General features: G+C 45.5%; 1 protein-coding gene across 1 annotated transcript; it reads left to right on the top strand.

The window, feature by feature from the left end:
* Positions 1-231: 231 nt before the first annotated feature.
* LOC140192741 (medium-chain acyl-CoA ligase ACSF2, mitochondrial-like) lies at positions 232-15,872 on the top strand (the record flags this gene model as incomplete). The annotated part of the gene is made up of 3 exons (XM_072250248.1): positions 232-285; positions 10,366-10,484; positions 15,710-15,872. Coding segments are annotated over 3 exons (336 nt in total), but the record flags the coding sequence as incomplete, so codon positions are not given.
* Between the last annotated feature and the right edge of the window lie 503 nt (positions 15,873-16,375).

Consider the following 16,375-nt stretch of genomic DNA (forward strand, 5'->3'; position numbering starts at 1 on the left):
CTGCTGAGTTCTTCCAGCCTTTTGTGCTTGCTGCTCAAGATTTCCAGCATCTGCAGAATCTCTTTTGTCTGTCATTTCCTAAAGCTGGTGAATAGCTCAGGGACAAAATGGCTACTGCTGCCCAAAGATATTGTGCAAGGGATTCCTCAGTATTGTAAACTGACAGTTGAGTGAGCTGTTGCTGTTGAATCATGTCTCTTTCTAACCCTAATCTCCTGTGCTTCTTCGCAGACTAATATCAACCCGGCATTCCAAGCTAGAGAGCTTGAGTTTCTTCTGAAGAAGGTAAGGAACTTTCCCTTGCCTCTTTGAACTTGGAACCTTTCTCTGTGAAACCATGACTTCTGGGTGACGCAGTGATGCTGCAGTTGGTGTTGCTGCTTAGGTCTGGTGCAGGAGTTTGTATGTTCCTCCTGTGACTGAATCGAATTCCCTCCGGGCTTCTGATTGTTTCCTCATCCTGAATATGTGCTGGTTGGCAGAAAATTTACTGCTGTAGATTACCCCATAGTAAGGGGATGTTGATTTGGTGGCTATGTGGAAAGAGTAGGTAATGGGTAAAAGTGGGGGAAAGGGATTGATATGATTAACATTCTTTGTAAATTTTTTGACAGCTGCACACATTATCTGTTGCTCTAAGCAGGGATTTTTTACACAGCCTGGAAACCACACAGCACTTTAGTTTATTAGTTGAAGAGTGTTTTGAAATACAGTACAACTAAGAAAATCTTTCACATTTTGTGAACTCTTTCTTGTCTGCCTTTATTACAATGTCTACGAACACTGAATACATTAATTTCACATCCAGGTGAAAGATGCATCTTAATCCTTATTAGAGCATCCAAATGTTTCAGTTCTCATCTGTTTCTGGATTTACATTTGATTGAATTCAAAATACTGAATTCACGTTGACAATCAGCACTAGAAGCTTGAAATGTTCCAACAAGAATTGACAGTTCTTCAATTTCTTTGTTCCTAAGCATATAGTTCAACACATCAGTGAATGTCTTAATTGAACCAATCTTAACTTTCTCTGGAACAACAAATTTGAAAGCACAGTATTTCTGTGGTATTGTTGAAGCAACACTTTTGTCATAATTCGTAACAGTAGCTGAATATATATTTTTTTCAAATCTATTTTCCAAATTGAAAATTGGTTGCATTTGCAATAGCAACAAGGTCCATAGCTTGCCATTCTTTTCACTCGTCATCAGGAAATCTATTATTCAACTGATTACTGTCACGTACCCCGTGATGGGTTAAAGAACCAGTGGAAATGGAAAACACCTTGGGAGTCTGGTATTGCTATTAACTAATGGTATTTATTAGTAACCACGCAATGCAGTAATATAAATGCAGATATATCAAACAGGTCAGCAATGATTTTATATATATATATATATATATATATATATATATGAGTGGAAATATAAAAACCGAGCTTCTTCAAGCCTAGGAGTAAATGGATACAGTCCTACAACGATGAGTAAAGTTCAGTTCAGTTCGTGGTATTGAGTTGAGTAGTGATGGAGAGAGAGAGGTGTTGTTGTTGTTCGAGTAAGCCGATGCCATCGATTCTTCCCGTTGTCCTCCGAAATTTCCAAGTTAGCCAAACTTGACCAACTTAAGAGTACCGTCTTCGAGTGATAATCTACCAACCCAGGTGAGGGTTAGACACGCTAGTAGACTCCACAAGGTCGCTCTTTCACGCACTAATAATCAGAGATCGATCCTTCACGATTGATCCTCAGTCACACACTCGTGGGCACCTAAACAGGATAGTGGTAACTTCACCACACCCTTGTGTGTCTGCATGTCCTCTGTCCTGTGAAACAAGCAATTACACTGGTTTAAATACTGTTGTGCTGAACACCAGCTGTCCATCAAGTAGCTCCTCCCTTCTGTCTCTGTTTAGGATCTCAGAAGCTGCCAGTGTCCTTGCAAAAGTGTAAACACACTGCAGAGAAACCATAACACTATCTCAAAGCAGTCTTCGCCTCCCTCTCTCTTAATAACAAGGTGTTTGTGTTGCAAAACTCTCTCTCTCTCTTTATAAAAGCACAGTTCATAGGGATAATTCAGGATCCCATCACACCCCCTCTTTTTAGGAAAAATTTTGATGTGTCAAAATTTTTGGTTGAACTATAAAGTACAAAGTTTGAAATAATACATGTATAATCATCAGATAACAGAGCAAAACGTGTACAATTTCTAACTTAACACCTGGATAAACAATCAGCAATAATGTTGTCAGTATCTTTGACATGTTTGATTTTTAGGTCATATTCTTGCAATATCAGACTCCAGTTTAATAACCTTCTATTCTTATCCTTCATCTTAGTTAGAAACACCAATGGATTATGGTCTGTGTAAACCACAAGTGGTTTCTGGACAAGACAAACATAGACTTCAAAATGTTGCAAAGCCAGGATAAGTGATAGCAACTCCTTTTCAACAGTGCAATAATTTTTCTGATGCAAATTAAATTTCTTTGAGAAATAAGCTACTGGGTGTTCAATGTCATCTACACCCTTCTGTAACAGTACCGTCCCAGCAGCTTCGTTACTAGTGTCTGTCGCTATAGAGAATGGTTTTGAAAAATCAAGTGATTTGAGCACAGGATGATAACACAGAATGGTTTTCAGACATTTAAATGCCTCCTGGCAAAGGTCACTCCATACAAATCTTTCACTCTTCCCTCGTAATTTCGTTAGGGGGAGAGCGATATCAGCGAAGTTCTTACAAAACTTACAATAATACCCCACCATTCCTAGAAACATTTTTAAAGCTTTCTTGCCTGTCGGAACAGGAACCTCAGCAATAGCTTGAACCTTGGCCTGTACAGGAACCAGTTGGCCCTGGCCTACTACATAGCCCAGATATGTAACTGTGGCATGACCAAACTCACTTTTAGCGAGGTTCACAGTAAGCCTGGCCTTCGACAGCCTTTCAAACAGTTTTTCTACAGCCGCAATATGCTCTTCCCACGTGTCACTCCATACAACCAAATCATCAATGTAAGCCCCTGTGTTTTCTAGACCTCTAATCACAGAATTGATCATTCTTTGAAATGTCCCTGGAGCATTTTTCATCCCGAAGGGTAAAACATTGTATTCATACAGCCCCAAAGATGTGACAAACGCTGAGATTTCTCTGGCCCTGTCGGTCAAAGGAACACACCAATATCCTTTTAGCAAGTCAATTTTTCCGAGGTGCGTAGCTTTTCCCACTTTGTCAATACAGTCATCCACCCTCGGGATAGGATAAGCATCTCTCTTGGTTATTGCATTGATTTTCCTGTAGTCAGTAGAGAATCTCATGATACCATCCAGTTTAGGCACAAGAACACAGGGCAACGCCCAGTCTGAGGTAGATTGCCTAATGATACCAGTTGTTAGCATGTAGCCAATTTCTTTTTTAATCATTTTGCTTTTCTCTAAGTTCATTCTGTAAGGATGCTGTTTTATCGGCTGGGCTGAATTTACAATGACGTCATGCACTGCAGCTGTGCACCATCTTGGAATGTCAGGGAATACATCTTTATGCCTGCTAATTAATTCTTTCAATTGTTGTTGCTGTGCAGGCTCCTGATGACAGACTTTATCAGTAATGTCTTTCAAAATAATGGAATTCTCAAGTGGTTGATACTATATTCAGCTTGTTAAAATGATCTTGCACCTCATTACCAGATCCCACAACCCCATTTGTTTTCATAACAGTACTTACTGGTACCATCTCAGAGTCATAATAAGGCTTCACCATATTTACATGTACTAATTGGGTAGCCTTCCTTCTGTCAGGAGTTTTAATAAAATAATTCAAAGAATCAATCTTCTTAATTATTTGGTATGGTCCATGAAATTGCACTTGGAGGGGGTTGGTCACAAGGGGGAACAAGACCAGAACCTTAGCTCCAACCTCAAACACCTGCTCCCTCGCTCTCTTACCGTACCAATGTTTCATTTTAATTTGGGAGTTTTGCAAATACTGTTTTGCGAGGTCACAAGCCTTGTTAAGCCTCTCTTGGAATTTCAAAACATAATCTAACACACTGACATATACTTTTGGGTTAGACCACTGCTCTCTGATCAAGGTCCAAGGTCCTTTGGGCCTGTGACCGAGAATGAGCTCAAGCGGACTGAACCCCAGGGATTCTTGAATTGTGTTTCGAATGGCAAGAAGTAGTAAATGTATCCCTTCATCCCAGTCCCTGTCATTCTCATAACAGTAGGTTTTAATCACGGTCTTTAAAGTGGAATGAAACCACTCCAAAGCCCCTTGAGACTCTGGGTGGTAGGCAGATGACAAAATTTGTTTAGCCCCCAGCTCAGAAACTATTTGCTGGAATGTTCCCAAAGTAAAGTTACTACCCTGGGCAGATTGAATTTCCTTAGGCAAACCGACCAGTGTGAAAAACTTGATGAATGCTTTTACCACAGTCTTGGCCTGGATGTTTCCGAGAGACACGGCTCCAGGGAACCTAGATGCAGCACATATAACAGTTAACACATACTGATGGCCAGCTGCAGTCTTTGGCAGTGGGCCTACACAATCCACTATGACTTGGGAAAACAGTTCACCAAAAGCAAGTATCGGCCAAAGTGGTGCTTTTGGGATGGCCTGATTAGGTTTTCCCACCACCTGGCACGTATGACAACCTCTTCAATAATTTACAATATCCTTCCTCACGTTAGGCCAACAAAATTCCCTCATAATCCTGTGCACTGTCTTCTTTACTCCAAAATGTCCATCTAAAGGCATCTTGTCCACCTATGGGCCAGATTTAAAATTTCAGCCCTGTAAACCTTTGGAACCACCACCAGATGCACAATAGCCCAATCCTCACTAGCAGGCACCGTAGTGGGTCTCCACTTCCTCATCAACACCTCATCTTTAAGGTGATATCCCACTGACTCATTTTGAATTTCTTCCTCAGAGAGAGCAGTCTCTTTTAAAGCCACAATTTCAGGATCTTCATTTTGTTCCTCTATAAATTCATTCCTTAATAAGGACAAGCCTTACTACCCTCTAAGTCCTGTTGGTATAGGGACGGTAGGGAAGTCGCCATGAGCATCAGCAGACTTTCTCGACATGCTTCGGGTCACTGCGCAGGCGGGGTACACATCAGCATCTGTAGACGGATCCTCAGCAGCAGCAGGCTTACTGGTGGGTAAATGTCCCCACCTGCAAAGTCATTACCGAGCAAGACATCAACATTGTCTATCGGTATTTCAGATCATACCCCTATCATGACTGGTCCAGATACCAAGTCGCATTTCAAAACTATCTTGTGAAAAGGCACGGCCTCAGTCCCCTTTCCAATACCTTTTATAATATTCACTTCACCAATCTCCGTCTCAGCACTGAATTCCAAAACACTCTTCAATATTAATGACTGAAAAGCCCCAGTATCTCGCCAGATCCTCACCGGAACCGGGGTTGACCCCTCCTTCACAGACACAAATCCATTTGAAATAAACCGCTCCAATCCTTCTTGAATTCGGTCAGACCCCTCCTTCACCAGCGGTGTCCTAACCGGCTGAACACAAGCATTTGGGGTTGTCGCCTTTTCTTTTCCCTTATCCCTTTTTTGAACAAAACAATTAGACGCCACATGACCGGGCTTCTTGCAATAGTAACACGTTAAACTGGGAAATTCTCCCCCCAACTACTTTCCTTCCTCCCTACTTTTGTCACTAGTCCCCAGCTTACATTTTGGTTTAGCTGGTGGATTATCTCTATACCCTTTTGGTAACTCTTATTGGGAAAAATCCTACCGTTATGAATTAGGGAATACTCGTCTGCTAATCTAGCAGACTCTGACAGTGTCGCTGCCTCTTTCTCATCTAAGTATGTCCTTATACCATCAGGGATGCAACCTTTAAACTGTTCAATCAATATCAACTCTTTCAGGTTGTCAATATCCTCACTTGCCCCTTTTGTGGTATACCAACAATCAAAGTATACCTGCATCTCACAGGCAAACTCTAGATACGTGCGGTCCTAAGGCGTCCTCAAATTTCGAAACCTTTGCCTGTACGCCTCCGGAACCAACTCGTAAACTGTACGTAAAGTACAGCACCTTTCACTCTATCATAATCATTTGCATCTACAACAGACAACGCTGAATACACTCATTGAGTCTTCCCCTTAATCACACTTTGTAACAGGACATCCCACTGATCTCTCGGCCACTTCCGATTTATGGCCACTTTTTCAAAATGTAGGAAACACCTATCGACTTCTGTTTCCTCAAATGGAGGTACCAACTCAATTTCTTGGCTAACATTAAATGGTACAACCGGCTCCCTACTATGGCCTGGCACGTGACCTCCTTGTTGCACCATCTCCCTCTCAAACTCTCACTGCTTTTCTGCCTCAGTGACCTCGAGCTGTTTCAGTTGTAACTCATGCTGTCTTTTCCTAGTCTCAGCCTCCAGCCTGAATTGCTCCACCTGAAGGTGAATCTCAGCCTCAGTAAGTTTACCTCCAGCGAATAACTCTAACACCTCCTCGTCAAACTTTCCCTTAGCTGTATAATGCTGGGCATCTGCATCTGAGCTTTCCTCATTTTAGTGTCACCTTCAGTCTTAATTTTTGAGCGATTGCCAACAGCACATTCCTCGTAGCATCATCCAACACTTCAGGGGTTGGTTCCAACAGAAACCTCTCTACACTAATGTCCATTTCTGCTGTTTTTCCCCACACAAGCAAATCAAAAGGGATTTTCCCCAATCAATTCAAACAAGCCCCCACACAATTTGTTCAAATCCCAGACGCAGGTCCCAATTTTGTCACGTACCCCGTGACGGGTTAAAGAACCAGCAGAAATGGAAAACACCTGGGATTCTGGTATTGCTATTAACTAATGGTATTTATTAGTAACTATGCAATACAGTAATATAAATGCAGATACATCAAACAGGTTAGCAATCATTTTATATATATGTGTGTGTGTGTAAATATAAAAAACAAGCTTCTTCAAGCCTTGGGGTAAATGGATACAGTTACGGTGATGAGTAAAGTTCAGTTCAGTTCGTGGTATTGAGTTGAGTGGTGATGGAGAGAGAGAGGTGTTGTTGTTCAAGTAAGCCGATGCCATTGATTCTTCCCGTTGTCTTCCAAAACTTCCAAGTTAGACAAACTTGACCAACTTAGGAGCACCGTCTTCAAGTGATAGTCTACCAACCCAGGCGAGGGTTAGACACACTAGTAAACTCCACAGGGTCACTCTTTCATGCACTAATAATCAGAGATCAATCCCTCAGAATCGATCCTCAGTCGCACACTCGTGGACAGCTGAACAGGATAGTGGTAACTTCACCACACCCTTGTGCGTCTGCATGTCCTGTGAAACAAGCAATTACGCTGGTTTAAATACTGTTGTGCTGAACACCAGCTGTCCATCAAGTAGCTCCTCCCTTCTCTGTCTGTAAGAACACAGAAGCTGGCAGTGTCCTTGCAAAGAAACCATAACACCATTTCAAAGCAGTCTTCACCTCCCTCTCTCTTAATAACAAGGTGTTTGTGTTGCACAACTCTCTCTCTCTCTTTTTAAAAGCACAGTTCATAGGGATAATTCAGGATCCCGTCACATTACACACGTTGGATAAACCGCATTACTAACATCAGAACTTACAGATGCAAGCAGATCTTTCAGTTTGTCACTTCAATAAATGGTATCACCAAGATACTGTGCCTGTAGCTTGTTAACTTCTGTTTTTGCAAACTGCTGTGCTTCAATTGTATTCAAAGAGCTTTTCTGAAGAACTTTACAAAGAGATGCCAGATCTTTTAAAACATTATGATGGACAGTTAATGCTACTCAATATTGTGGATTGGTCAAAACTTTCAGGCAGTAGTTGCTGACTGGATCGTTTTTAGGATACTAAAATAATAATATTTATAAATACTATATATAAATAAATAATATTTATTATTTTAAAATGTCACAAGATAAGTTAGAACACTTATAATTTTCATAAAATAGCCACAGTCATGCAAACAACTTTATAGAAATAAACTTTTACCTTGTACTAACAGTTTTTTAATTGAAAATTCTTTTTAAATGATGATCTTTTTGCAAGGCTATTTACCAAAAAAGTCAGAATATAGAATTTTTCACATCAAAGACAAACCACAACTCACAACACAAGTAAATAATGTCATGCAGTCAAAACAACTGACAGACATAATGGCAAAAGTAAAATGTTTTGACTAGATGCCGTTGGTGATTAGCAGGCTGGCAGTTCATTAACAATGAGCTACTGACTTCCTTTCTGTGTTTATTGTTACAATTTGTAACAATGTTGTAACTTGAAACTCTAACAATGTAGATATGTCGAACCTGTAAAATGTTTCAAAGTAAAGGCTGTGGTATGTTTATTATTTTGGAACTTTGTGGAATATATGCATTAAGACATAATTAATTACAGGGTTTTCACAGTTATATTAAGATAATGTCAAAGTTACATTAACGTTATGTAAGAGAAAATTTCAGCTGCTCAACAATAAAGCAGTGTGCTCCGGAGCATTTCAGACTCTGCACAGCTGTGCACCCTCACAACTCAGAGGGAACAGTGGCTCTCCATGCTGGCATAGACTCAATCAGCCCACTGGCTCATATTGTAAGGAGATATGGACCAAAAATGTTGCTGAGCCCAGAGCCCAGGTCATTACTGGATATAGCTGCTGCTGCTTGGGAGTCCTATTTCACCAGTTTCCAGCAGGTCTGATGACTGGTCTTGTCAGACACAGGGACAGTAAAATTAAACTTGAAATGTAAATGTCTGATTCCCCTTCTCTTTCCTCTCAGTTGCTCCTTTCCTGCAGCCCTTCCCTGTCAGATCTCTGTGGTACAGAGTCCAGGCATTTCCATCGAGGGTGTTTGCTTTGCTAGAGGTCTGGCATGCCACCAGCTTTGTTGCTGGGGAGCAGCTGAGGGGCTATAGACAAGGAGCACAGGATTAGACATCTGTCAGCAGGTGGGGGATTCTGGCCCTGTTGCACCCTTTCCACTCTGGGGCAAGGAGCACTTGGAGCAGTCGTACAACATCCATAAATTGTCGCTGAAAACTCCTGGCCCCTGCCCCACTGTTCTGATAGCTATACCTCTTTGAATTTCACCCTACACACTCTTCATGCCTTTTCTAATGTGTTCCCATTTTTCCAGCGGAAGGTGATAAGTTCTTGATTAGCAAGGGTGTCAGGAAGGCAGCAAAGTGAGCTGGAAAAGGAGAAGAAATTAACCATGATCAAATGTTTGAAAGAATATTGATGTTTCCAATAGTGGGAGAGTCTAGGACCAGAGGCCACAGCCTCAGTGTGGAATTATGTCCCTTTAGAAAAAGTTGAAGAGGAATTTCTTTAGCTAGAGGGTGGCGAATTTGTGAAATTCATTGCCTCAGGTGGCTGTGGAGCCCAAGTCATTGGGTATATTTAAAACAGAGGTTGATGGGTTCTTGATTAATATGGGTGTCAAGGAGAAGGCAGGAAAGTGGCTTGAGGGGGAAAACAAATCAGCCATAATTGAATGGCAGAACAGACTCAATGGGCTAGATGCCCTATTTCTGTTCCTATGCCTTTTGTTCCCTGACTGACCGCTATTCGACATGCCAAGTATTTGGCCTGAGAGTCTCGATCGTGTTCGGAAGCCTAAGGTCTCGGGGCTCTGGAGACAGGTGGATGGAGGGTCAATGTCACAGCAGGAGACTCATGTGTCATCAGGGAGGGTGGAAAATCTTTCGCTGTGGGCCTGAAGACCTGAGGTCTTTGTGATCTTCGGACACAGAGCTCAAAAAAAGCGGCAAAATGGACTTTTAACATCGAAAAACAAGAAGGTTGTTGTTACGTCTCCCGCTCGCTGTGAAAATGGGGGACACCTCCGGGGGGAGAGAGAACCTGTGGTTTGTCGAATGTTGGATGAATGCAAAGCCTTTGGGGTAACCTTGGTCTGTGTCTTTACTATTGCTTAGCACACGCTTGGGCTCGGTGATGGTACCGATGTGCTTCTTTTTGCTGCTGGTAGGAGGGGGGAAATCGTTGCTTGCTGCCGCTTACGCGTGGGAGGGGGGATCTTGGGGGGGACTTTGGGGTTCTCACGCTTAACTGCTGTTCATTCTTTAGGGCACTTCTCTGTTTTCGTGGATGTTTGTGAAGAAAAAGCATTTCAGGATGTATATTGTATACATTTCTCTGACATTAAGTTCAACCTTTGAACCTTTTGGTCTGGACTTCAAGTGATCAGCCTGGAGCTGCCTTGGTTCTGCTGTGTGTGATCTCCTTTCCCTGCTGGCAGTACAGATAAACTTGCTGCAAAAGATGCCTGACCATGTGGTGACTTGATGTGTCCATTTCTCTAAACAGGTCAACTGCAGGGCACTGGTCTGCCCCCTAACCTTCAAAACCCAAAAGTACTACAACATTCTTAAGCAGATCTGTCCGGAGCTGGAGAAGGCCAGAGCTGGGGATCTCAGGAGTAACAGGTAACACCACTGACTGGGTCTTAACTCAAAGTTCAAAGTATGTACAAGTGATCCATAGCCTGCCCTGGAATTCATTTTCTTGTGGGCATTCACAGTTGATACAAAGAAACACAATGGGATCAATGAAAATCTGCACACAAACTAAAATGGACAAACAACCAATGTGCAAAAGAAGAGAAATGGTGCAATTACAAGTAAAAATAAGTAATAATAATAAATATTCAATAATATTGAGAACGAGTTGTAGAGTTCTTGAAAGTGAGTCCATAGTTTGTGGATCAGTTTAGTGTTGAGGTGAGTGAAGTTATCTATGCTGGTTCAGGAGCCTGATGGCTGAAGAGTAATGACTGTTCCTGAACTTGGTCGCATGGGACCTCAGGCTCCTGTCCCTCCTTCTCAATAGCAGTAGTGAATGGAGAGTATAGCTTCGATGGTGATGCTGGATGCTGCTATCTTGGATGGTGGATGATGGATGTGACAGCATTGCATGCAGATGTGTTCTGTGGGTGGGAGGACGTTTCCTGTGAAGAACTGGGCTGCATCCACTGCTTTTTGTAGGCTTTTCCATTCATAGGTACTGGTGTTTTCATACCAGGCCATGATGCCCTCCATCGCACATCTATAGGAGTCCGTCAAATTTCTGATGATATTCCAAATCTCTGCAAACTCCTAAGAAAGTAGAGGCGCTGTTCTGCCTTCTTTGTGATGGTACTTACCTGCTGGTCCCAGGACAGGTCCTCTGACACGGTAAAACCAAGGAATTTAAAGTTACTGATCCTCTCCACCTTCAATCCCCCCAGTGAGAACTGGCTCATGAGGACTGAATGAGGACTGAATGAGGATTGAATGAGAACTGAATGAGGACTGGCTCATGAGAATTGAATGAGGATTGAATGAGGACTAGCTCATGAGGACAGAATGAGGACTGGCTCATGAGGACTGAATGGGGACTGAATGAGGTCTGAATGAGGTCTGAATGAGGTCAGAATGAGGACTGAATGAGGTCTGAATGAGGATTGAATGAGGACTAAATGAGGATTGAGGACTGAATGGGGACTGAATGAGGACTGGCTCATGAGGACTGAATGAGGACTGAATGAGGTCAGAATGAGGACTGAATGAGGTCTGAATGAGGATTGAATGAGGACTGAATGAGGATTGAGGACTGAATGGGACTGAATGAGGACTGGCTCATGAGGACTGAATGAGGATTGAATGAAGACTGAATGAGGTCAGAATGAGGACTGAATGAGGTCAGAATGAGGACTGAATGAGGTCTGAATGAGGACTGAATGAGGATTGAGGACTGAATGGGGACTGAAAGAGGACTGGCTCATGAGGACTGAATGAGGACTGAATGAGGATTGAATGAAGACTGAATGAGGATTGAATGAGGACTGAATAAGGACTGAATGAAGTCAGAATGAGGACTGAATGAGGTCTGAATGAGGATTGAATGAGGACTGAATGAGGATTGAATGAAGACTGAATGAGGACTGAATGAGGACTGAATGAGGACTGGCTCATGAGGACTGAATGAGGACTGGCTCATGAGGACTGAATGAGGATTGAATGAGGACTGGCTCATTGGCCTCTGGTTTCTCTCCTCTCTTAGCTCGTCAGTTTTGCTGACGTCGAATTAGAGGATGTTGTTGTGGTGACATTCAACCAGATTTTCAGTTTCCCTCCTATATGCTGATCCATCTCCACTTTTGATTTGGCCAACAACAGTGGTGTTGTCAGCAAACACGAATATGGCATTGGTACACACAAGGCAGTATTTACTTAGCATCATGGTCATAAGTGTAAATGATTAGAGCAGAAGGCTTCAACATTCAGCCTTGATCTGCACCCATGCTCATGGTGATGGTGGAGATGTCATTGTCAATGCAAGCTGATTGGGGTCTACAAGTGAGGAAATCGAGGATCCAATTGCACAAGGAGACATCAAGGCCTAGATCTCAGTTCTTATAGATTAGTTTTGAGGGGGTGATGGTGTCAACTGCTGTACTGTAGTCAAGGAAGAATGTCCCAATGTATGCATTTTCACTGTCCAGATATTCCAGGGCTGAGTGAAGATGCAATATCATGGCATCTGCTGTTGACCTGTTGTGTCAGTAGGCAAATTAGAGCAGATGATCCGGAAGGAGTTGGTATGTCCCATCATCACCCTCTCACAGTGGGTGTACGTGCTGTTGGACAATAATCATTGAGGCAGGTCACCACACTCTTCTTGGGGCTTACTTGGAGCAGATGAGTGCCTCAGACTGTGGAAAGGAGAGGTTAAGGATATCAGCAAGCACTCCAGCTGGTTGATTAGTACAGGTATTCAGTTCTCAGCCAGGTCCAAGCTGCCAAGTCGAACGTCAGTGCTGAAATCTGCAATTTCAGTCCAGTGTCCTCGTAGCGATGTGCACGGAGCTGGTGACAGCTGAACTTAAGCTGCCTATTCTAATGAGCCCGGTTCCTTCAGTGTCTCAGCTGGGTAGCAACAGGGCCACAAAAGGTGACAGCACTGACTGAACTTGTACTCCTGTAAAGGATAATAAGGTCCAGGTATCCAAACCAGTTGTATGGGGCAGAGGGAGAACATCCTGTGATAGTGGAGCCAGACAGAAGGGAAGCAGTTTAACATTAAAGTGGGCAGAATGGATCAGACAAAAGGAATGAGGCCTGAGTTCACATGGGAGCTCTAGTACAGATAGAGAGAGCTGTAGAGTTCAGTCCAAGGTTCAGAACCGCTTACCACCTTAGAGCATTTTCCCATACAACCATGAGAGATACAAGATCTCTTCACTTCCCACCAGCCTTTCCAAGTGAAACAGCAATTAACGTGTGTATTTTCCAATCCAGTGTAGTGCATTTGGCATTCACCATGTAGTCTCCTCCACACTAGAGAAATACAGCCCAAGCTCGACGACCAGCACTAAGCCTTCTGTTTGGGGCACATCGTAGTTTTTCAGACTCAATATTGAACTCTGTCATTCTTTTTGTGTCAAGATTGTCTGGTTCTGCCATAGGTCAGTCAATAGTGATACTGGCTCAGTTTCTGGAGAACAGGCTGAGGCTGAGGTTTCTCCCATTTGCAGTGTCCTAGTCCTGAAAATACCTTCACGTATCCCTGCGTTGTCCTGAGTACATCTTTCCCACAATGGCAGCACTCAAGCTGCTGTCCAATTTATGCTGATCAGTTCCAGTATAACCTGCTCATCTTTCTGTACAAGAAAGCATCCTTTATGTACGGGGTCTCTTCTTTGTATGTTCAATTTAAAATGGCCTCTTTGTTATGTTAATCTTTTAAACTGCTGCATATGTGGATTAAAATGGCTTCTTTGTTATGTTAAATGCTGAGAAGGTCTCTAGCTAGACATTTGCTTGGGTTAATACAGACAGCAGTGTGCAATTAGCCAATGGGTATTCATGTTATCATTTCTTCGGGTGATAATGCTGTCTCATATGACTGGGAACGGGGGTTTTTGGCAGGGAGTCGGAGGAGAGACGGAGAGGACTGCGGACGTGCGAAAAGGCTGCGGTCGATCACTCTGGGTGGTCCCAAGCCGCGAGTCCACGGAGTCCGGGTGGTCCTGAGCCGCGAGTCCACGGGGTCCGGGTGGTCCCGAGCTGCAAGTCCACGGGGTCCGGGTGGTCCCGAGCCGCGAGTCCACGGGGTCCGGGTGGTCCCGAGCCGCGAGTCAGCGGGGTCCGGGTGGTCCTAAGCTGCGAGTCCACGGAGTCTGGGTGGTCCTGAGCCGCGAGTCCACGGGGTCCGGGTGGTCCCGAGCTGCAAGTCCACGGGGTCCGGGTGGTCCCGAGCCGCGAGTCAGCGGGGTCCGGGTGGTCCCGAGCCGCGAGTCAGCGGGGTCCGGGTGGTCCCGAGCCGCGAGTCCACGGGGTCCGGGTGGTCCCGAGCTGCAAGTCCACGGGGTCCGGGTGGTCCCGAGCCGCGAGTCAGCGGGGTCCGGGTGGTCCCGAGCCGCGAGTCAGCGGGGTCCGGGTGGTCCCGAGCCGCGAGTCAGCGGGGTCCGGGTGGTCCCGAGCCGCGAGTCAGCGGGGTCCGGGTGGTCCTGAGCCGCGAGTCCACGGGGTCCGGGTGGTCCCGAGCCGCGAGTCAGCGGGGTCCGGGTGGTCCCGAGCCGCGAGTCCACGGGGTCCGGGTGGTCCCGAGCTGCAAGTCCACGGGGTCCGGGTGGTCCCGAGCCGCGAGTCAGCGGGGTCCGGGTGGTCCCGAGCCGCGAGTCAGCGGGGTCCGGGTGGTCCCGAGCCGCGAGTCAGCGGGGTCCGGGTGGTCCCGAGCCGCGAGTCAGCGGGGTCCGGGTGGTCCTGAGCCGCGAGTCAGCGGGGTCCGGGTGGTCCTGAGCCGCGAGTCAGCGGGGTCCGGGTGGTCGCGAGCCGCGAGTCAGCGGGGTCCGGGTGGTCCTGAGCCGCGAGTCAGCGGGGTCCGGGTGGTCCTGAGCCGCGAGTCAGCGGGGTCCGGGTGGTCCCGAGCCGCGAGTCAGCGGGGTCCGGGTGGTCCTGAGCCGCGAGTCAGCGGGGTCCGGGTGGTCGCGAGCCGCGAGTCAGCGGGGTCCGGGTGGTCCTGAGCCGCGAGTCAGCGGGGTCCGGGTGGTCCCGAGCCGCGAGTCCACGGGGTCCGGGTGGTCCTGAGCCGCGAGTCCACGGGGTCCGGGTGGTCCCGAGCCGCGAGTCAGCGGGGTCCGGGTGGTCCCGAGCCGCGAGTCCACGGGGTCCGGGTGGTCCCGAGCTGCAAGTCCACGGGGTCCGGGTGGTCGCCAGGAATTTCTGAGCTCCAACTTGTGCACGAAGAACTTGGACTTTTTTTTTCCCATTCCTTCCTTTTCTGTATTGAACTTATATTAATTTCATAGACTTAGTAATATCTATAAAGTGCACTTGGTAAAACGTACTGGGTGTGCTGGCTGATGATTGATGTTTGGGATTGATTCGGGCGGCAAGCAACCCAGCGGGAAGCGTTCAGGCCGGCGCCGGGTGGGATTTCCCCTAGACATATACAAGCCAATATCGCTGAGCGTTACATTTATCTTTATTTGAAAGGGCAGCACAAGAGGTGCAGTGTGCAGCTCCCAGCACCAGACATCCAAGTTCAATCCTGATTTTGGGAGCCGCCCAGTGTCTATTCCCAGCCGCCCAGTGTTGATGCCGTGGTAAATTCAGTCAGTGTTGGAGAACTGCGTTTTAGATGATGAACTTGCTTTGTCCTTGTTTAGGCTTCCTGACCTCAGGTCAGTCATTATGATTGGAGACAAGCTCCCTGGAACATTCAGCTTTCAGGAGGTGTTTGAGGCAGCTTCCAGCAGTCACCATCAGCAATTGTTAAACGTGCAGAAGAAGATTTCCTTTGATGACCCAGTAAACATCCTCTTTACTTCAGTAAGCCATCTTTACTTTCATACTTTATACTTAGCCAGAATGTTTAATAAGACTGCCGGATGGTGGAAGGACAGAGGGTCATTGGGTTTCTGGTGGTTGAACAGGAAAGAGAGTCACTAAAGAACTTACGATTTTAGAAATAGAACGTAGAAGAGGTGGGAGATGAGCTTTCCTTCATTCATGCTGGCCTGTGGGCTTCACTGGTGAGACCAGTACATTGTTCTCATGTAGACTGAGAAAATGGGGCTGCTTTCTTGAACTGCGCTAATGAAAGGTGCTACAGTCATGGACAGACCAAGTAAGGATGAAAAGACCCATCAAAGTTGTTGGTGAACGCAGCAGGCCAGGCAGCATCTCTAGGAAGAGGTACAGTCGACGTTTCAGGCCGAGACCCTTCGTCAGGACTAACTGAAGGAAGAGTGAGTAAGGGATTTGAAAGTGGGAGGGGGAGGGGGAGATCCAAAATGATAGGAGAAGACAGGAGGGGGAGGGATGGAGCCAAG

This window comes from Mobula birostris, unplaced genomic scaffold (genome assembly GCF_030028105.1).
Source record: "Mobula birostris isolate sMobBir1 unplaced genomic scaffold, sMobBir1.hap1 scaffold_2408, whole genome shotgun sequence".
In the NCBI taxonomy this organism is placed as follows: domain Eukaryota; kingdom Metazoa; phylum Chordata; class Chondrichthyes; order Myliobatiformes; family Myliobatidae; genus Mobula; species Mobula birostris.